At 36.4% G+C, this 23,630-nt stretch overlaps 1 protein-coding gene across 19 annotated transcripts in view; it reads right to left on the bottom strand.

Moving 5' to 3' along the window:
• PTK2 (protein tyrosine kinase 2) overlaps positions 1–23,630 on the bottom strand; it is a 418,748-nt gene that overhangs the window by 176,665 nt on the left and 218,453 nt on the right. For all 19 annotated transcript variants that reach the window (XM_072602962.1, XM_072602979.1, XM_072602958.1 and 16 more), the window contains 3 exons: positions 7,677–7,817; positions 5,981–6,058; positions 3,032–3,139 (listed from right to left, as the gene is read on the bottom strand). In XM_072602962.1, the coding sequence (XP_072459063.1) occupies positions 3,032–3,139; positions 5,981–6,058; positions 7,677–7,817 (327 nt within the window). The remainder of the gene's footprint in view (positions 1–3,031; positions 3,140–5,980; positions 6,059–7,676; positions 7,818–23,630) is intronic.

The raw sequence follows: 23,630 nt of genomic DNA, 5'->3' as shown, positions 1-23,630 counted from the left end.
AGAGGAGTTTATATTTTATCTTAGAGGAAATAAGGAGCCAGTGAACTTAACTAAGCAAAGGAATGATATGGTCTGATCTCTTCTTAAGGAAACCATTTTGGTATCTGGTTAGAGGACAGATCAGAGCAGGCAGAGACCTGGAGCAGAGCAATCAATGAGGAGATCACTGCAACAGTTCAGGTGAGATGTGATGAAGGCCTCAAGCAAGGTGGTAGCTGAGGGAGTAGGGAGAAGGGTTGTAGAGGCAAAAACAGCCAAAAAGGTTTGGCAATTACCTGGATATGTGTGAAGAGAGAATAAGGAGTTAAGGATGAAGCCAAAGTCATAAAACCAGGGATAATGGAAGAATGTGAGCACCCAGAAGATGGGAGAGTTTTAGAAAGGGGAGGTAACAAACTCTATGTTGGACAAGGTGGATTTTTGTTTGTGTGTCCCTATATCCATACATCGGGTACATCCAATTTGAAACGAACAGTCAGCAGTTGCTGTGGTAGGTATGGAGTACAGTAGAGACTTAAGCTAGATATATAAGCATATGATTCACCTGCCTGGAGAACCCATGATTGAACTCAAGGTAGTTTTTGAAGTCACTAAGAGTGAAGAGGTAACAAGGAAAGAGAGCCCAGACAACACAGCCTTGGGGTAATACAGTTAAGTGACATGATATGGATAATAACCTAGCAAAGGGGACTGAGAAAGAGGAGATAGGTCAGAGAAGAACCAGGACTCTATGTCATGAAAAGTGTCATAAAAACAGCAGAGGAGAGATGATTCATGAGCGGTAGAGAGACAGCAGTGTAAAATACAGCAAAAGTCAAGAGGGATAGGTGACAAAAGACTACTGGCAACTTTGAAAACAGAAGTTTCGGTTGGAAAATGAGGTAGGACAGAGGAGAGACTAAGAGGAGAGGAACTGGCAACAAAGAGGAAAGATGACTTTTTTCTAGGTTTTATCCATAGTTCCTTGCTCAGGTTTGTTTTTAGCTAAGTTACACACCTGATCAATACTGATAGGCTTGCCTACTGATCTATTTCAACTTGAAAGTTATCTAAGATGATATGAAAACTTTAGATGGTTTTCAAAAATAAATGTAATATATAATTTGAATAATATTTTCAAACATATAAAACTCTCCTTTAATTGCTGCCTAATTAATCATTTTTCTTGCATCCTTCTAAAAATTTGGGGCAATCTATGGACAGTGATTAATACTAAAAGAGGTAAAGAGTCTTCTATCAAAGGGAAAGCAGATTTACTATCTGTAGCAAATATCTGAAGATTCTGCATTTGTATTAAAAAGTAGAGGATATTCTAAATAGCAACTAATTCTTTTTACATAGTTAAGTCTTATGTATCAAATAATCAAATGTATTGTCCATTTTTTAGTCATCTCAGTAACATTCTTAAAGGAAGCATTTCCTCACTAATTTTGTCTACATTTTCGACTTTGTTCCCTCCCAGAACTACTTGTAATTATGTTTTACTTTCTCCTAGTCTTTCATAACTTTTATTTTCCTTCAAGTCTCATGCTCTCCTCCCCTTCAAATGACTTTGCAGTTGCTCATCTACATACACTACCTTGAGCACAGAACAGAATGGAAGCTCTTTCTTGAGGACAGAAACAATTTTGTCTGTATCCTGCACTGTTAGTGCAGTACTGATTTGTAAACATTTGTTGAACCGAGAGTAAATTTGGTATTGATGATTTCTACAGCTCCTTCCCACTAACTTTATGATCTTATTTTGTCATGACATTTTAATCATCACTGAGTACAGATCTCCTAACAATTACTACTACTTCTGAAATTCTTAAACTTAATTAAAAAAAAAAAAGGCACCGCTTGTGTGAGGGACAACAGGAATTAAACACTAACTTGACATAGTAAATTTTAAAAAGCTTCTAACATTCAGTCATTGTCTTAGGTGAAAATTGTTAGTGATCATATGCCTGGGTGGGAAGGATCATCAATTACATCCTGAATATTACTGGCCTGGCATCTGTTTACAATCAATCAGCAACCAGTAGACTGGGGGTAGAGTCCTTTTTTAAAAAACTGGCATTATATAAATATTTAAGTATTTGTGGTCTTATGTACTACTTGTGGGACTTTGTCCAAGTCCTATAACAATTTGTGCCTTGGTTTCCTTAGGTGTCAGACCAGTGGCATCTGAGGTCTTTTTCAATTCTAGAGCCATGCAACCTATGTCTCACTGCTCTGAACTAAGAAATCATTTTGACAGTGATAAAGCTGAAATAAAGAAATGAGCCTTGCATCTAGCTGCCTTCCTAACATTCTAGCTTTAAAATGTATAGATAAAAAGAATGAGTGAATAAGAAAGATAACAATCACAAATTCTCTTCTTTTTCTTATAATTATACATGTTCAAAATAACATACAAATACACATGTAATTTCACATTAATGTTGCTAATGTCTTTTGTTTCAATGAATATATCCAAATACTTAATTAAAATTATGTCATCATCTTCTGTCACTGAAATTCATAGTATTTTTCTTCCATCATGCATTCTTTCAAGCAGCTGATATTTAATAATACAATTACTATCATGTTGAGGGATCTAGTAATTTTTTTGAGTTTAATAAGGGACAATCATACTTCAAGAGACTGGGAACTAAGTAGGCAATATTAGTCTTTACATTTGGGACAGTGGTATACTTAATGAGTAGGTGATGATAAGTCCTAAAGCTGGCACTCTAGCTAGTTTCTTTTTAGGTTTTAACACTGACCAGCTCTGTGACTGTGGCAAATAACAATCTTTAAGGGCTTCAGTTTCCTCAAATGTAAAATGGGAATAATAATAATACTTGTGCTATACCTTACATAACAGCAAAGGCCCCTATCAATGGGAGTCATGATACCATCACTATTGTTAGCCTAAGTAGAATCTTTAAGTCTATTATTTCAAATATTATTGATCTCTAGTAATGAGGCCTGTCAAAGCTATTTCCTTGGTCCATAACTGTATCATTAATTATTTTATCCTTATTGGTTAAGTACAGTCTCTTACCTCAGGTGCTCCTGCTATTTTGAGTTGCAGCATTCCTTTTCTGTCTTTGTCATCGCTGTTTGAATACTGAATGGTCTGAACTTGATTGAAGTCTGCGAGATGTGTAGGCTGCAAAGGTAGAGACTTTCTAAATGTCTTTATACACACCTAGTACACTGCTTCACCAATACACATCCTGGCTCAATAACTTCTTTTGATGTTGATTTTAAAAATTGGGAATGGGATGATCTGCCCTCTTGTTCTCCTGCCCACCAGACTAACCAGAATTCATTTCATCTCTTGCCATTTGTTGATGTACCATCTTTTTCTCATCACAATGATGCCTTGGCAAATGAAAAACTGAGATTTAAAAAATTCAGTAGCATCCCCTGCAAATAGAATCATTCTTAAAAATTCACTTGACACTTAGCAGAATGAATGGCTTTGATACTGATTTCATCTGCCCTGGGAATTAAAGTAAAAGAACTGACTTTCCTTTACTCCAAACACATAATATTAATGACATTAAATGTCATTTAGTACTAGTAGTCAAATTATTAATGAGTAGCATAAAAACATTATGCTAATCTAACATTAGTCCTTAATATTTAAAATAAATAACTTTAATAATAACAGCATATATATTTAACTACTAGTACCTAATAACAGGATTATTTGAAATAATTTGTCAAAGCACTTTATGGTAAATGGTTTTAAAGGGAAACATCTACTGGTGACTCTTTCATTTGCCATCCCATATTCATCTTCCCTAAAATAAAGTGAAATAGGACAAGTCAGATTACAAATGGAATAATGGTTGTTGATACCCATGATAAAATGGAGACAAGGAGATATGTCCTACTGCCATGGACATAAAGAATAGAAGGCAAATAATGGACAAAGTGGAAGTGGGTGAAATTCTTAATGCTTCAAAGGTACTGAACATGTAGTAATCATAGAGATGACCATTAAAGGCCAGGATTCCTATTTCCATTTCTACTGATGCAAGACCCTTGAAAAAATTCAATGTACCCTGAGCCAAAACTAGGAAATGCCTCTGAAATATATGTTTTTAACAGATAATAAAACAAAATTTAGCCATATCAGGAGAATAACGAGGATATGGATTAAGAACACTCTGAATTTATTCAATTGAGCAAAGCTTCCCTACCTGAGTTATTACTCACTGTGTTACAAAAGCTAAACATCAGAAGCACCTTATGGATACTTTGTACTCAGGAAGCAATTTCAAAAGCCAGGACATTTAGTTCTCTGAGTCAATCAAGTCTTAAAGATGGTTTCAATACCATCTTTTAAAGAAAAAAAACTACCCTAATCTGCATGAGTGTGTGGGAGTTAGGATGTTGTTTCCATCACACTATAAGCCCCCTTAGCTGAATATAGGAGAATGAAGGCAAGAAATCCCAGGATATCAGGACTGACAGTGGTGATCAGGCTGTGGCAGAGACCATGGAGAAAGAGTAAGGATCCCACTGATCTTCTGACTGAACACTCTGACAGCCCATGTCTGGAAGGGTTTTGCATGTACTGTATGTGGCAAGCTGTCCATGGACTTTTGATACTATGAAACAAAGAACTATGTTACTCTAATTAATAGGTCCAGAGAAATAAACATACATGTCATTCTATCATTTGATGCATTAAACAAATATTTACTGAGCACATATGTCATGTTGCGCTGCGTATGAAGACTAGTAACCACCAGCCCATGTCTTCAAAGAGTTTAAAATTTCGTATAGGAAAAAAAATTAGTTTACAAATGACTATAATAAAAGAGAGAGTATAAAAATACCATCCTCATAGGAAAAGCACAGAATGTTATATCAGTTCATAAGAGGAAAGACTATAAAAATTAACCACATTTTTATGCGAAGACTCCAGAATGCCTTTTACACCAACTAAACTGTTTAAACAATCAACATTAGTCACTGTTAATGTGTATAAGGCATACTACTCACAAGGGTAAACTGTTATACTAGAACTTAACTATAATATTTGGGATAGGGAGTGATTTCTATGACTCTCCTGGCTGTCACAGAATGGGTGGCCAATGGCAAAATGGCTTCATTTATTAAGGGCTGAGAGTACATGTTATCCTTTCCCTTCTCTTATTTACAAGTGATTTCTTCTTCACAGACCTGCTAATGTATACTTTAACAATAGTGCAATTTCTATCATAATCAGATAAAATCTCCTAAAGGATAGGGACCATGTCATGTGTTTATCTCTCTCTACTGTTCAGTTTTGTATACAGTAAATACTTTATAACATATCTGAATGAACATGCTGAATAATAATTTACATATTTCTTGATCTACTCTTGCAACAATTATATCCCAAACATACTTGTACTTAAGAAAAATTGCTTCAAAGTATGAAATAAAAATACCACAATGTCACAATTATGTGCAGGATATGAGGCAGACAAGTTTGCACATGAAGTCAGAAGATCAGAGTTCTAGGTTCCAGCATCACTATTAATTAGCCCTGTGACTTTGGTAAAATTAAATGGGCTCCCTGAATTCACTTTCCTTATCTGTAAAATACATTCAATACCTGTCTTTCCTACCTAAGTTGTTGAAGGAGAGAGTTTTATAAACTGCAAAGTGTTAAGTAAATATTAATCATAATGGAATTTAACAATAAATTTACAGAAAACATAATGACTAACCTGATTACATCTCATAAAGAAAATGCATGAAATGAATCATTGAGTCCATATTGCAACTAAGAAATGTCAGTGAGTCTCTTTATTCTCACTGCACCGGAAGCTTTTCCATGACAAGAATCAATGGCAGAATTACAGCTTCTACTAAGGATGACCTAGTTTTTCTTCCTTTGATTCAAAAATTAAACTATTCATTCACCTTTGAGGAGTGTTGAATTGACATTGCATGGGGTACCCTTGCATGGGAAATTACAGGGACAAAACAATAGACAGAGACTTACATTGGAGCCCTTGTCCGTAAGGTAACTGATGCCTTCTTCTGGGCCAATTGCCAGCTCCACAGAAATGATCCAACTTGACTTTTTCGGGTGAAGAGATAAAAATTGGAAGTTGGGGCAAGAATAAGCACAGGATCATAAGCACAAATGAATCAAGCACATGAAGAAGGCTAGTTTAATTCATAGTTCACAGAACACTTACACACATTTCACCAAGGTTAATGGCCAAAGTGATGTTGTGGAATAAGCACTAGTGATGCAGCCAAAGGACTTCAGTTTAATCCTAGCTCACACTACTTATTCAATTTACTAAGTAAATTAGTTTTAAAAAGCCTGAGCTTCTTCATCTATAAAATAAGGAGGTTCATTAAGATGATCTCTAATGATCTCTTTCTGGTCTATTTTAAATCATAAAAAGACCTACATGTCATGTGGTTTCATACAATCCCTAAGATTCTTCATAATTCTCCAAAGAAAAACAGAGACAATACCATGTATAAGTTATGGTAACTTTTTGTTTGTTTTGCTCTGGTATGTTCTGGATCTAAGATTTTATTGTTTTAGGGAAGGCATGGTGAGGAAATTTCCTTTTCTGCTCACATTAGCAACTGCTAGAAAAACAACAGCCTTAGGAAATTGCCTAGAACTCAGACATGGCACACAATATGTCTCAAAGGTAGTGTTTTAAACCAAGGTTTTTTGACTCTAAGACTAGTTCTATATCCACTATGACACAACAAATAAGTGGTAAGTTAATACTTTCTTTTCTCAACCAGTAGTTTGATTATGTGACTTCTACTACCTTTGCTTCTTAAAAGCAGTTTGCTAATCAACTATGTTTATATCTACTCTTACAATTTTAGTTTAAAAAACTATAATTTGGATGTGTTGAGATTTTGAGGAAAATGGTTAAATTAACAAATAAACTATATGGTTAAATGAAAAGAGATGTGTCAACACATAAACAATTTCATGAAAAATGAAATAAAGCTTCATTTCTTATTCAGACAGTACCACTAACATTTTCCCTCTTTTGCCTAATCTATATAAATAAAATCAATACATCTTGTGGTTTAAAAAGTCAAGGCAAATTTTTCAATCAGAAATCAAAGTACAGACACTCTCTCTCTATAACACTCCAATGTGGTATTGCAATAAATAACTAACAATCCACACTATAATATTGTTCCAACAAGTAAGAGATCAAAATGGGACGTTTAATGGTTATTCTGTTGTTCAATGTTGTTGTTCAATTGTGTCTGACTCTGTGACCCCATCTGGGGTTTTCTTGGCAAAGATACTGGAATACTTTTCCATTTCCTTTTCTAGTTCATTATAAAGATGAGGAAACTGAGGCAAACAGGGTTAAGTGACTTGTCCAGAGTCACACAATTAGTATGACTAATTCGAATTCAATGAGCCTTCCTGACTCTCAGACTACTACTCTGTGTTACTTAACTACCCTTCTAATTCATAATTAAGTCTAAATGAATCTCCTCTCTTGCCACCATTAGTATATATGCATCAATATCATTCCTATGGAAGAAAGTTTCTGCTGTAATGGTGCTTCACCGAACAACATGTTTTTGTGGAACCAATTAAAAGAGATTGGACAACTGTGAACACAGCCAACTGATTGCAAAAGAAACTGGCATCCCAGTAATATAATTGCCCGCTTTGCTGATTCCTTATAACTTACCCCAAGAGCACATTTGAAGCATTCTTTATCAAATCTGTACACAGGAGATAGAATCTCAAAGAATTTCAGAATACTTTCTTCTCTATTAAGGTTGGCAAACTGACGAAATGTTTGCTGTATCAGTTTTCTAAGCGTTTTGGCCTGCATGACAAAATCACACAAAAGTAATTCATGTAAGCAATATTTAAAAATCACCATTTCATTAGACACAAGGGACACCTGCAGATATCGATATACCTCCTATTAGCAGTCTTTCACTTCATTTACAGACAAACGTCACAAACTGTCTATTGAATATCTTGACCTGGACTACCTAACAATAACTACACATTTCTTTCTAATCTAACATGGTGGCAGTTTACAGAGTAACATTACATATTAAGAGATGTCCCTTTTAAGCTCTATGAAATTCCAAATAAAAAGTGATACTGTTAAAATAAACCATTTGTCAGCACTTAGGTTTAAAACATGGCTCTAACATAGTGAATAGCTTTACTGTGGTTGTAAAGATCCTGGATTAAGAGGAGACTTGGGTCCTCACCAATAAAGCATTTAGTCAGTCAGTAAACAAACAACTGTAAAGCACTTATTATGGGCCAGGCCCTCTGATAAGTGCTAAGGATACAAAAACATGTTTCCTACCCTCAAGGAGTGCATATTTTAATGGAAGGAAATCACATGCAAAAAATAATGTACATCAAAGGTATAGACAGCATAGACAGATGGCAATACCAGATGGAATGCAATAAATGGGGAAATGAGGAAGTGGAGACTGAGAGAGGCCCCTTACAGAAAGTGGAATTTAATCTGAGTCTTGAAAGAGGCCAGGAAAATCAAGAAGCAGAGAGAGTAAGGAGAACCCTCCAGGCATACGAGAAGGCCAGTGAAAAGACATGGTATTAAGAGAGAGCTAGAATAAACAGGCCATTGTCTCTGGGATTATACAGTACATAGAAGGGAGTAAGGCACATATGAATGGAAAAGCAGAAAAAAGTCAGGTTGTGAAGGTCTTTAAAAGGCAAAAATGGAATTTTGTATTTGATCCTGGAGGTTATAGGGAGTCCCTGGAGTTTACTGAGTTAAAAAGGGGCACAGTGCCTTAGAAAAATCAACTGGGCAGTTCTATGCAGTAGGAGAGACTTGAGACAAGGAGACCAATCTTAAGCTCAATATGGGTAGTCCAGGTGAAAGGTTATGAGGTCCCCACAAATATGATGGCTGTGTGAGTAGACAGAAAGGGACAAACATGAGAAATGTTGTGAGGGTAGAAACAAACAGACCTGGCTTATAACCTATGTGGGGTGAAAGTAAGTGAGAAACTAGGAAAATACTCCAACTAGGGTCTGGAGACCATCATGCCTTCTCCCAGATAAGTTGATCACCTTAAATCTCATTACTACGCCGACTCAGTTTCTAATAATCAATACCTTCTGAACTCCCTCAACTGCCTCTCTCTGACTAAAGGGCTGAAGGATGAAACAGTAAACTCCTCCCAAAGCCTTCCTTTGAAGAAGACTGAAATTTCAGAACTTCCCAGGTTTTCATCTTTTCTTTGTGGCCTTTTCCCATTAGTTTATAAGTTTCCTGAGGGAGGGACTATTTCCCTTTTTCTTATGTGTCTTTTTACCATTCAGCACAAAGCCTGGCACACAGCACGCATTTAATACATTTTTAACGAATTGATGTGGGACTGTAGCTCACACAGAAGTTAAGGCTCGATACATAGATCAGGTTTATTTGTTACATAGAGATGACAACTGAACCAAGAAGAGTTTAAATCACTGAGTGAGATAGTGCAGAGGAGACAGGCCAGAGCTTCTAGGTAAACCCACAGAAAGTAGGCATTTTCTAGATGAAGATCCAGCAAAGGAGACTGAAAAGAAGTGGTCATATTGGTAGGAGAAGCAGGAGAGAAAAGTGTCATGAAAACCTACAGAGGAAAGGTTTTTTGGGAGGGGAGAGTGATCAGTAGTGAAAAATATTTCAGCTAGGTCAAGGATGATAATTGAAAAAAACTCATTATATTTCTGGTGAATAGGAAACCACTTTCAAAAGAGTAGTTTAAGTCAAATGAGGAGTCTGGATGCCAGATTGTGGGTGGTTTTGAAGAATAAGAAGAGAGAAAGTGAAAGCATTTACAGTAGATGGCTTTCTCTGGGAATTCAGTTGAGAAGGGGAGAAGCGATACAGAATGAGAGCTAGCAGAAAGGGTAGGATCAAGTAAGGGATTTGTGAGTATGGGGAAGAAAAGAATAGTTGTCAGGAAACAGGGAAGAGCCAGCAAATAGGCAGAGATTGATGACTAGACAGAAAATGGGGATGACAGAGGCAGCTACCTGCTGGAGAAGACCAAAGGGATAGGATCAGGCAAACCAAGCACTTTGCTAGGTATTAGGGAAACAAAGATAAGAGCAAAAGAGTTCAAGGAGCTTGCATTCTAAAATGGGAGACCACACATATAAGTAACATGCAAAACATATAAAAACCAGTACCAGATAACCTCAGATGGGAAGGCATGAGTAACTGGGAGGACTAAGAAAGGCCTTTTGCATGAAGTGGTAGTTGACCTGAGTCTTCAAGGAATTCAGGGATTATAAAGGGAGGTGAACAGAGCTAGGGCAACAGGTATGGGGAGACAGTCAGTGAAAAGGCAAATACATCCTTGGAGGAATGCCACAAAACAATGTGAAATAAGGAAAAATCACTCCCTTTTTTTTTTTTAACCATTTATTGTGAGCAAAAATATTGGCAGTTTATTAGAGGTATACATAGACAGTTTTTTAAACGAAAAAGCAAGCTCTTTGTCAGTAGAACAGCTCAGTGAAAAGCTAGATAATAACTTACTGGAGATGTTGTAGAAGTGATCACTATATAGAGCAGGGAGGTTATATAAAACATGATCCCATTGGTTCCTTCCAGCTCTGAAATTTTTTGATTACAAGTACTCTGTCTACCTTAGCATATCAGAACTGTAGTCACTTGTTTGACTAATGTTTTATAAGTTCAAAAGTTTACAAATGGATAAAATATGATATACACTATAAGTCTCTGTTAGAAAGCAGGATGTAATAATTGAATTCAAGCTATGGTAATAAAAGATTCTGCAATCACTGTGGAACCTATGAAAGTGAAAAGGAAGACCAGGAAGATTTTAAGGTAGAAATAAAGCCTAAGAAGGAACTTAATTCTTGAGAAGTATTAGATGTAACAGCTCCTACATGTCTGCAATTTTCTCTTCTTGACCCCTTTTTCTTATATTCTCTGGTGTTTTCAGAAGAAATTTCATGAATCAGCATAAGACATATAAAAGGCAGCTAGGCGAAGGTGAGAAAAATATAATTTCAGTGACACTTTTACTTGTAGATATCCTGAGAAGGCAACTGTGGAGTACGTCTTTGTTTACTGATATATATGTTTTTCAGGTTTAGTCATCAGGACACGTAGAAATTTCAGTGATTTCTTACTGCTGAGAATTCTTACTAATGTCATAACTTACCTTATACTGCCTTACAAACATTACAGTTCCACTGGTGTTGTCTGGTTTCTAAAGACAGATGTAAGGGCAAGGTATTATCCTACTCCTGAATCTCTTCTAAGAGCTAGCATAGTTCCGCTCATAAAATCCCTGAGGAAATATGTAGTGAAAGAATCATCTCTATTTCAAAGACTTGGAAACTGAGTTTTAAGAAGGTTTCATGACTTGTCCAAGTTTCCCAGCTACTAAGGTTTTAAAATAGGAGTTGGTAAGTCTTCAATCAATCAACAAGCATTTATTAAGCACTATTATTTTGATACAAGCACTGTGCTAGGCACCGAGAAAACAAATAAAATGAAGAAAAACTCTACTTGAAAAGAGCTGACATTTTAATGGGGAGGAGGGCAACAAAACAAGTTTATATATAAACAAATGCAGCATAAACATAAAGTGAATGAAAACAAATATATGCTAAATATGTATTTGCTAAATATAAGTAAAGTCAAAAAACACATCTATTCCCTTTTCTTTATCCACAGGATAACCATGTTCATTAATGTCATCCCGTCCTCTGGACTATAGCAATAATTTCCTTCTTGCACCCAATTTCCAACTTCTCCACATAGCTGTTAAACTGAAATTCCTAAAGTAAAGGTCTGATCATGTAACGTTGCTTTCTGGTTTCCATCCATTCCCACTGATGATGATTCCTCACCCCTGCCTTGCTCATGATCAAGAAGTCTCAGTTGGTTTCATATTACCGCTAAGATAAAATACAAACTCTTCTATTTGGCATTTAAAGACCTTTACAATCTGGAACCAATCTATGCCTCCCAGTTGACCGCCCATGATTACTTTCTCATACTCTCTATAGTTCAGTTAAAATGGCCAACTTATTTGTTCCTCATAAATGACTTCACTTCCTACCTCTATAGCTTTATAAATGCTCTTGCATCTGTGTATTGCTACCTGCTGGAACTGTGAATTCCCTTCAATCAGTTTAAGACATAGTTCTTAGAAGAGATCTTTCTTTACTCTTCCTTTTCTTAGTGGCCTTTCCACCATGATATTTTATTGACTTTGTACATATTTGCTTTTACTTATTTGTGAATAGTTTAAGTGCTTACCCTGATCTGCTGACAGTACTCCTCAAAGGCTAGAAGGGTTTCATTTTTGTCTTTTTTAGCCCCAGTCAGTCAATAAACCTAAAACAATCTAATTGAATCAAATGTTCTTTTTACTATACCACATTGCCTGCCCTTTGGGGAGGAAGTGCTATTTAGTTTGAGCTTTGAATAATAAGCAGAACACCAACACACAGAAATTGGAGGATGACATTCCAGGGATGGAAAACAATGGTGAGTTTAAAACATGCAAGGAGGAAGTAATTTCAAAGAAGAGTAAATACTCAAGCTGGCCTATAGTATTAAGTAGTAAAGAGGAGTAATATGGGATAAACTAACAAATGTTTAAAATTACACTGGAGAGTGACTTAAGGGGGAGGCTTATTTGTTTGACTACATAACCACAGAAAATCTTTAAATAATAATGTGATCAGAATAGGACTTCAGGAAAATTGCTCTCATAACACATACAAGAACAATCAGAAGTGAGTGGGTGCAAAGTTCAAGAGGAGAGAACAATCAGGAGATTACTGTAATACTCCAAGAGAAAGAAAATGAAGGCTTGACCAAGGCTGATAGTAGTGAAGATGGTAAGACGGTGATGGATGAAAGACATATTGTGAAAATTAAGTAGGACTTAACAAAAATGACTGAATAAGTAGGACAAGAGAGACCAAGAAGTCAAAGAGTACTGAAAAAATACAAACCTGGATAACTGGGAAGAAAACTGTGCCATTAATATAGAAAGAAAAGGCAGGAAGAGGGGCAAATATTTTATAAGAAAAGATGAGTTCAGGTTTAGATAACCTGAGTTTGGGGAATAGTAGGTTAGCCAAGTAAAAAGCTGGCAGTTAGAAATAAATCTGAACCCATCTTGACATGCTGAAAATGAGGAAATGGGGTCAAACAGAACTAAATGACCAGCAGTGTTATACAACTAGTAAGTGTCTGAAGCAGTATTTGATCTTAGGTCCTCCTGACTCCAAGTCTGATGTCTTATTGATAATCAATACTGCAGATTATTATTTCTCTTTTATATAAAGATGAGGCTCAAAGAGGTTAAAAGGGCACAATACCAATAACCAATGAAATAAGATTAGCACCTTCATCTTCAGAACTTAAATCTTTCTCTTACCATTACACAATCCTACCTCTTTTGTTGATGAACTTTGATTTTTTGGATTTCAAAGAAAGTTGGGAATTATGAGATTTTTATTTCAATATTTTAAATATGGGTTCTTTTTTGACTGCTTCAAATCAAAGCCCCTCATCCCTTAGCAGCCAGTTTAATGAATTACTAAGATCACAAAAGTCATCACCTGATAAAAGTCAACTCTCTGGTGGTGAGACTTTCTGTACTTAGCTAGGGTAATTCACAGATGACAGATATACAACAATCATTAGGTCTTCAATCAAAGTCTTTCCAGTTTGGTGAGATCTGTCAGTGTCAATGTTTTCTGGTCACAGACTTTAAGAACCCAGGGTCACTGACAGACCAAGATGAGACAATGAAAGAGGACTTTTATAGGGCAAGCAATTAATAGCTTTTTAATATCTTAGTGTTTTTCCTATCAGCTTCTAAGGACTTACATCACTGTGATAATAAAATCATTATAACCATAATAATAATGTATTAATGATTATCATTTTACAAAGTGCTTCAATTCACAAAACTCCATTTTTGTGTAGCTGGGAGCCATGGTAAGTGACAATGAAGCCATGTATATAGGACATACATGGAATAATCCTATCTTTATCACCTAAGAAGGTGCTTAATGCCCTAGTTCTGAAGCTAAGACAATCTACAGAAATTATCCCACCTTTTTAACATCACTCCTGGTTCTGGCACTCAAATATACAAAGTGTCAGAATTAGAAGGAACCTCAGAGGCCATCTATTTCAGTCTGTACCTGAGCAAGAATGCCTAAAAAACACAAAAAGTGGTCATCCAATCCTTTTTTGGTTGACTCCTGAGTCAACTCATTCCACTTTTGTACAGCTCTAATATTTAGAAAGCTTTTCTTTACACTAGGTTTAAATCTGCCTCTTTAAAATATCCACCCATGGTTCTGCTTATGTTGACTGTGGGCAAGCAGAACAAGTCTAATACTTCTTTTGTTTTAGGGTCTCCCACAAAAGACCTCTATCTGGCTTCAACATATCTTTCTTTCTGGAGCATAAAAGTATTTAATAAATGGTGGCTGATTATCTCATAAGCCTATTCACATAATTTATATTACTGCCAGAATGGATTTCTCACCATTTCCTATTTTGAATCTATTCTCTTTAATCTGTGTCTTTTCTCACATCATTTGCTATGCTTGGAATGCATTCCTCATTTCTTCCTATGAAAACTTTTCCCTTCACTTTAAAGCTCAACTTCAGTGCCCCCTCTTCCATGAAATTTTGGGTAATATCCTCAGTTTAAAGTGACCTTTCCTCTTCAAATTTCTCAAATTTCCTATTTCTCCAATTTTTATTTTTTTGTGTAAGGCATTCATAATTATTTGTGCACATATTTTTTCTTCCCATTAGACTATAAGTAAATATTAACTGTTTTTTTTTGGCCAGCAACCCTGAGGATCTTCCCCTCCCAGTTTGATTTTGTTTTTTTATTAAAGGGGCTATCCCTTGATTCACTTCTTAAAGAGGTCTATTCACTGAATGGGCATTGCCTCATTCAAAGTAAGAACTTGAAAAGGCATTAACTTAAAAGGGCCAAGGTCTCCCACTGCACCCTGGGTCATTTTCAGTCATCCTGATCATTATTAGACAACTGAACCCAGATGGCTCTGAAGGAGAAAATTGGACTGGTGACTTTGCACAGACCTCCCTCACTCAAAATCAAGGTCAACTGCAAGACATGTCATTGTCTCCCTGATGTCATGGTCTTCTTCAAGAATGAAGAACAAACCCTTTGACCCAGCAATATCGCTTCTAGGACTGTATCCTCAAGGGATCATAAAGATGGGAAAGGGTCCCACATGTACAAAAATATTTATAGCAGCACTCTTTGTAGTTGCCAAAAACTGGAAATCAAGGGGATGCCCATCAATTGGGGAATGGCTGAACAAATTATGGTATATGAATGTATGGAATACTATTGCTCCATAAGAAATGATGAATAAGAAGACTTCAGAGAGGCCTGGAAAGACTTATATGATCTGATGCTGAGCGAAAGGAGCAGAACCAGGAGAACTTTGCACACAGCAATGACCACGGAGTGCGAGAGCTTTTTCTGGTAGACTTGGATATTCATAGCAATGCAAGGATGCAAAAAAAAAAAAAAAAAAAATTCCCAATGGTCTTCTAAGACAAAATGCCTTCCACATCAAGAGAAAGAACTATGGAATTTAATCGCAGAATGTAGCAGATCATGTGTGTGTGTGTGTGTGTGTGTGTGTGTGTGTGTGTGTGTGTGTATTATGTTTTGGTTTGTTATGTGATTTCTCCCACTTATTTTAGTTCTTCTACACAGCATGACTATAGTGAAAATGTATTCAATAGGAACGTATGTGTAGATCCTGTATAGAATTGTATGCTGTCTTGGGGTGGGAGGGGGGTAGTGAGGGGTAGGTAGGGGGGAAAAAAATCTAAGTTTTATGGTAGTGATTGTAGAACATTAAAAAAAAAAAAAAAGAATGAAGAACAAACCACACAATAAGTTCCTTAAAGGTTTATTTGATATTTGCATCCCTAATGCCTTGAAAAGTACTTGCACATAGGTGAAGTGTAATCAATGCTTATTGTTGCTTTAAGGAATAGTAGTTGTTACTTCTGCCTACAATATTCTGGTGGGTCTACAGACAAAAGCAGTGACACAATATTTTTGAAACATATAACACGGTTAAACAAAGGAAACAAAATATCAAATTAGAGTAATTTTGGATAACATTAATAAACTGCATGATGAGGCAAATGACAGCCTATCAAAGATTAAATATGGGGAAAAAAAAAACATTGGAAGTAGGATTGGCAAATCTAGGATTTAGTCCTAGTTCTGCTAATAACTAATGTGGACCTGAACTAGTATTTTTTCTCTCTAAACCTCAATTTCCTTGTCTACAATATGGGACTGAAACCCTTAGCTGGCTGCTTTATCACACCTCTAGAAGATGTAGCCTTCAGTGTTTTGGGCAGATCTAGCACAGTACTCATTCCTGGCCAAGGTCATTAAAAAAGGTTAAAATAACAGGTCTGTGGGTAGTTTTTTCTTCTAATTATCTTAGGAGAAATACAAATGGAAGGTATAGAAAACTATATTGCGGAGGGAAGGAGGAAAAAGAGGAGAGAAATCACTATGCATAACAGAAGTGCACAAAATGAACAGGATAAAGTCATGAATGAAGGAGTGAACTTCACATTTATTTGAACTGGATAATGGAAGACTGAATACAATGAAATTCCTTTCACCACCCTCCTACCTTCCAATATCCACACAAAGAGATTTCAATAAAGAAATAAATTAAACTCAAAAGGGAAATAGGAGGGGACAGGGAGAAGGAAATATCACAGAGGGGTCTAAGAGGGAGAGCAGAGTAGGTAAAGGTAAAGGCACAAGCAAAATAAACATGAATGTTTCAGGGAGGAATGTGAAAGGAGGATGAAAAGGAGAGGAAAAGAGAAAAGAAAAACCTTGGATCAAGAGAAGAACTGCAAAAGAGAGGAAACAGTTACATGATCACAACTGTCAGGCAAACATCCTCTCCTCTACCACTTTATTTGTAAAGGAGGTAGAAGAAGAAAAATCCTAATTCAGGATGGAGGAAAAATACATAATTAATAATCATAACTGTGAATGTGAATGGGATGAAAGCATACAACAGAAAAGAATAAGAAGAATGGATCAGCAAGTAGAATCCAACAATATGTTGATTACAAGAAACACATCTGAATCACAAAGATTTACAGAACTGAAAGGAGGGGCTGGAACAAAATTTATTCTGCTTCATCTGAACACAAAGCAAGGATAGCAATCAAGATTTCAGATAAGGCTAAAGTAAAACAGATAAGATAAAACAGTAGGGAATTTATATTAGGTTTAGAGGCACCAGAGAGAATGTATTAAAATCAATACTTAGCTCGTATGTACCCAATAACAGTATCTATGATGAGGTTTAGGGGTGCTGGGGACTCCAAAATACCAACACGCCAGATCCTGCTTGAATGAATTCGACTCAAGCCCTTTTAAAGCCAAAGAAAACAAAGTTTATTAAAGATTCGCCACCTTGGGTTGACTCTTAAGGAGTCTAGCCGTTTGTAACACTCGTATTGACAAGTGGACCAGATAAAATCTCACCTAGACAGAATCAGAGCTGGATTAAAACCTCAGCACCTTCAGGGAGGCAAGATGGAACTTAAATACAGAAATGACTGTAGGAGGGATCTAGGGGTGGTCTGGTAGCCTAGGGTGATGGGAGGAGGGGTTTAGGGAGGGTCTTGTGGAGAAGTCCAATGAGGGCCTCAGTGTGACTGGGGTGACTGGTCAAGAGTTGGAAACAACTTTAGGCAACCAGGAGATATCAGACAATGGAGGGCTTGGGTCAGAAACAGATGTTGCCAGGTAGTCTGGGGTCCCAGGGATGGTCTTGATACAGCAAGCCCAGGGAGAATCCTGATGGGAGTGGCTAGTAATAGGATCAAGGGTGGGGAGTGCAACAGAGAGGTGGGCATAGCAATAAGGAAAAGTCCATGAGCTTCCTGAAACTGCTGGAACAAATGGGAAGATTAGATTTGAGTAAGAAAGGCCAGATTAAGTGGGAAGATTCAAGGGGAGCTCAAGGAGGCTCCCAGAATCTGAACCTCATCATCTACATACTTAAAGAAAAAGTTAGTTAACATGTATGGAGAAATAGCAAGCAAAACTGTAATAATGGGAGATCTTAACGTACTCCTTTCAAACCAAGACAATTTTAACAAAAAAAATAAATAAGAGGTTGAAGACTTGTTTCAAGTTCTAAGAATAGAACTTTAGAAAAATTAAGAGATGAACGATTTTTAGCAGTTACTAAATAAGAACAGAAGGACTTTACATATCCCTCACTGTACCTAGAACCTTTAGAAAAACCAACCATGTCCTGGGATATAAAGATCTCATCAAAAAGAAGCAGAAATACTAAACAAATCATTTATTGATCACAATGCAATAAAAATTATACTCAATAAAGAAAGAATTAAAAAGTAATTGAAAACCAAATAACTTAATTTTAAAGAATTTGTGAGTACAAGAACTGTTGGGGATGGAAGCTCAATTCCAGGTGGACAGTCTCGGGCGGGTAAAAGTGGGAACTTCTAAATCTTAGAGTTCTCACGAGACCCCCCAGGAAACGACTGGGAATCGAGGTGAACCGAGCTATCTCGTGTATTTCCACCTCTTCCCGTGAGAAACGTGATGGGAGAGAGCTCTCCATCTGGGCACACTATTGTTATCTAACAGCACGGTATTCAGATGCAAACTATGCTGCTGGAGGGTTTAAGTAGGATCAGGAAAGCCTGAAAGTTCTCTTGGGCGGAGGGGACAAGACAGAAGGCTCCGCTTTTCCTCTCTCCTCTCTCCCCTCCCCCTCTCTCCCCACTTACACTTCTACTTCCAATCTCTTATTGTAAGATCTTTGCCTCCTTGGGAGATTCTTCGCTCCCTCCTAAGGAAGAATTCCCCTGCACTTGTAACTAGACCCTGAAATAAAGCTCAACCCTTGTTCGACTCTGGAACGTCCTTTCTCTCATACGAGCATCCGGCTTGGCCAGCCGAAGACCTCGGGAGGTGAGGTAAGAAGACTCGGGTAGCCCACAGGCCTCTAGGCCTGGCAAAGAACAACTTCAAGAAACAGTAGACCATGTCAGTGAAGAAAATAATAATGATTCAACATACCAAAACCTGCGGGATGTAGCTAAAAGCAATTCTGAAAGGTGTATTTAAATCTTTAAAGGCTTTCATCAACAAAAAAAGAATAAGTCAATAAATTAGGCACACAAAACTGAAAAACAAATAAAAAATCCCCAACTAAATAATAAAACAGAAATTATGAAAACTAAGGAGTACTAAAATTGGAAGTAAAAAGATCAATGAGCTGATAAATTAAAGAAGGGCTAGTTTTAAGACAAAAATAATAAACATAGCAAGCTAATTTGATTTTTTTTTAAAAAAAGAGAAAGGAAAAAGAAACTATCAAAAGCAAAAAGGGAGACTTCATGACAACTGAAGAAGAAATGAAGGAAATTAACAGAAACTATTTTGCTCAATTATATGCTAACAGAACTTTTAACTTAGAGGAAAGAGATAATACTTACAAAAATATAAAATACCTAAATAAAAGAAGAAATTGATTACTTAACCCAATATAGAAAAGGAAATCAAACAAGTCATAAATGAACTACAAAAGAAGCCTAGGATCAGATGGATTCATGGATAAATTTTATCAAACATTCAAAGAACAATTTAATTGAAGTGTGGCTTTAGTTCTTGGCAATAAGAAGAAAAGAAATGACTTTTCCAATCTCTTTCCAAGATACAAATATTGTCAGGATAACCTAAACCTGAGAAAGACAAAACAGAAAGAAAAACCGTGGACCAATATTCCTGATGAATACTAATGCAAAAACTTAGCTGGCCCCCAATGTCTGTGAGTTTGATACTCTGGAATGGATAGAGAGAAGATCTTGGATTGAAAAAGATCTGGGTTCAACTCTTGCCTCTTATACGTATGGGCTGTGGGATGTTGGACTAGAGGTAAGTAAACTAGTGACTCAGGAAATTATCTAAGATAAGTTTTGCATTGGCAAAGGAAGTTTTTCCCCCAGGCTTTCATTACAGTGATATAATAATGAGGCTGGTACTACTGAAACAAACAAAACTTCATATTTACACAGCAATATATCATTTGATCTTTACAACCAACCTGTCTGATACATGATGAACACTCATAAATGATTCTTCTAGTGCTGTCTCTTTACTGTTTTGCAATGAGGTTTTATTTATTATTTTTCAGTTAACAAGTATTTTAAAATTAATCTGCTTTTTCTCACTATCTTTGTGTCTTTCTTCACCCCCTTGCATACACACTGAGCAAATTAAAAGCACAAATCTGAAAAATAAAGCTCTTTGAGGAGTTTGCTTTCCATCAAAATCCTAGATCTTTTTTAGACTATCTGTAGCCTAATGACACTTCTTGTATCTTATATTAGTGAAGTTGATTTTTAGATAACTTTGTGGCTTAATGGATGGTGTTAGTTAGGCTAGCAGTCATGAAGAGCTGAATTCCAGTTCTTCCTCAAGACACTTGTTAACTGTGAGACACGAATCAAGTCACTTAACCATTCTAAGTCTCAGTTTCCTTCTAAGCAAAATGGAGAGTAATAGTAACATCTACCTCACAGGGTTGTTGTAGAGATCAAGTGAGAATGTACGTAAAGAACTCTGCAAATCTTAAAGCACTATGCTAGGCAAATAATAACTATTACTTTTGAAACCCAGTATAAGATTTTATATTTATTTTCGTTAAATCTGAATTTCATCTTATTGGATAAGTCAAAGGTTCTAGATTACTAGGATTGTTTTGAATTTTCTCATCAAGTGAGCAGAAGCTGAATTTCCCACCTAGTTTTATAGCTTCTGAAAATCTGATAGGTAATGCCATACATGTTCCTTTTACCTAGTCATTGTTAAAAGTATCAAATGGTACAAAGCCAAGTACAGATTAATGGGGGCACTTCACTAGTGACTGCCTTTAAAGCTGAAACTGAATCAATAAAGACTACTCCCTGAGAACTAGTTTTGAAACTGTAATTATACTACTGCTCAATTCTAATCTTGCTATTGTTTCCATAAGAAGAGCAAGTCTTTTTCAAATGCTTCAACAAAACCTAAGCCATCTATATCTACAGCATTCCCATGAACTATCTGTATTCCTGTCACAAAAGGAAATAAGGTTAGTCTGGAACGACCTGTTCTCACTGATGAAATGATGTTGGTTCTTTGTGATCATAGATTCCTCTTATGAAATAATAATCCCTTTAATACTAAATTGTGAATTTTTGGTAGGAATTAAAGTCAAACAATGTGTACTCAAGTTTGCAGATTTTATCATAGAATGATAGAATTAAGGCTGAAACATATCTCAAAAGCTATTTAGTCCAATCCCCTGATTTTGTAGATAAGGAAACAGAGATGCTTACTCTTCCTTTTTTGAAAAAAAAATAACAGATGACAATTACTTTTTATGAATGGACCCCTACAATAGATAACTCCATTTCTTCTCTCACTCTCTTCTTAACCCCTTAAAATCTGGGTCCTCATCACATCATTCTTCCAAAATTATTTTTCCAAGTTACTAATAATCATCTAATTGTCAAATCCGATGTCCCTTTCACAGTTCTCATCCTTCATGACCTCTTTGCAGCCTTTGATATTGTTGGTCACTCTCTTTTTGGCACTATCTTCTTTAGGTTTTGGGGACACCACTCTCTATCCTATCAGACCACTCTTCATTATCTTTTGCTGGATCTCCATTCAGGTCACATCCTCTAATCCTCTAACCATGGGTGTCACAGTGCTCTGCCTCTAGCCCTCTTCTCTTTTTCCTCCAGTCTACTTCACTTGGTTATCTTATCAGCTGCCCCTCCCCACAATGGATTTAATTATCATACCTATGTTGATGATTTTCAAATCTTCCTATCCTGCCCTAAGCTCTCTGGTCTCACATCTCCAACTGGATGTTTCACAGACATGTTAAACTCAACATATCCTAAACTAAACTTATTATTTTTCCTGCTAATCCTTTCCCCTTCCAAACTTCCCTATTACTGTCTAAGGAAACACCATCCTCCTAGTCCTTCAGGTTTACAACCTAGATATCAGTCTCAATTCCTCACTATATCTCAACCCACATATGCAACCAATTAACAATTCCTATTGCGCTAAATCTTTTAAATTTGCCTTTCTCCTCGGATATTGCCAATACCCTGATAATGGCCCTTACCATCTCACATTTAGACAAATGCAATATTCTGTTGATTGTGTGAATGCCACAAGTTTCTCCCCAATCCAATTCATCCTTCATTCAGCTATCAAGGTAATTTTCCTAAAGTACAGGTCCAAAAATTTTATCCATCTATTCAATATACTCTAGTGGCTCTCTGTCACCTACAAGATGAAATATAAAATGCTCTATTTAGCATTCAAAGCATTTTTCACCTTTCTATCCATTTATATATCACTACCCTTCCCCATATTTCTCAATCAAATAACACTGGTCTCCCAGGTACTTCACAGAGAAGATATTCCATCTCTTAGCGTCACTCGGATCTGGCCATTTTTCTAGCTCTCCCCCACGCTTAGAATGCTCTCACTTCTCATTTCAGCCTCTTGGCTTCCTGATTTCCTTCAAGTCACAATTAAAATCCTACTTTCCATAGGAGGTCTTTCCAATCATCTAAATTCTAGTGCCTTCTCTCTGTTAATTATTTCCAATTTATCCTGTATATAGTTTATTTATAAATATTTGTTTGTTTTGCTGTCTTTTCCATCTCATTGATGGCAGCAACTGTCTTTTACTCTTCCTTGCATCCTCAGTGCCTGGCATATAGTAGGTGACTGGCTACTGACTAATGGGAGTACTATAATTGTCATGTGGATTGTTTATAATAAATAACAATGCTGCCAATAAAAATATTACTATTTCCTCTGGTTTTTTTTCTTCTTTATTGTGAAAATCAACCTGGTCCCAGTAGGGTAATCCATATTTTAGCTTTAGATGTCCTTGATAACTAGCATTTATATAGCCCTTTAAGGTTTGCAAAGCAATTTACAAATGTTATCTCAATTTATCCTCATAACAACCCTGGGAAGTAGGTGCTATTATTATCCCTATTTTATAAACGAGAAAACTGAAGAAGACAGAAGTTAAATGAGTTGTCCCAGGTTAAGTTATCTGAGGCTAGATTTGAACTCAGGCCTCCCTAACTCCAGATTTAACATTCTGATCATTTTGCAACCTTCATGAGAGATTATTCTCATAAAAAGTTTATAGTTATGGGAAAATAAGAATAAAGTGTTAGGAGGTATTACTATTCTCTGCCATATTTCTTCTTGGGAATAAGAAAATCCTGAGCTTTTCCCTGTGTCTTCCATATCCTTCCCTCCTTCAGATAACTTGGGAATTAAAACCTTTAATGTCTTCAAAAATTTACATAAAAATCTGTGTTTGGCATTCAAAGTTCTTCATAACATAGCATCCTGCCTACCTTTCCAATCTCCTAACACCTTTTACCCTACCTCCTGACATACCCTTCTGTCCAGTGACATTGGCCTCCTGGTAGTTCCTCAAACAAGACATACACACACTCTCTCTCTCCCTA

The sequence above is a fragment of the Notamacropus eugenii genome, chromosome 4, assembly GCF_028372415.1.
Source record: "Notamacropus eugenii isolate mMacEug1 chromosome 4, mMacEug1.pri_v2, whole genome shotgun sequence".
In the NCBI taxonomy this organism is placed as follows: domain Eukaryota; kingdom Metazoa; phylum Chordata; class Mammalia; order Diprotodontia; family Macropodidae; genus Notamacropus; species Notamacropus eugenii.
This window is presented reverse-complemented; position numbering and strand designations above follow the sequence as displayed.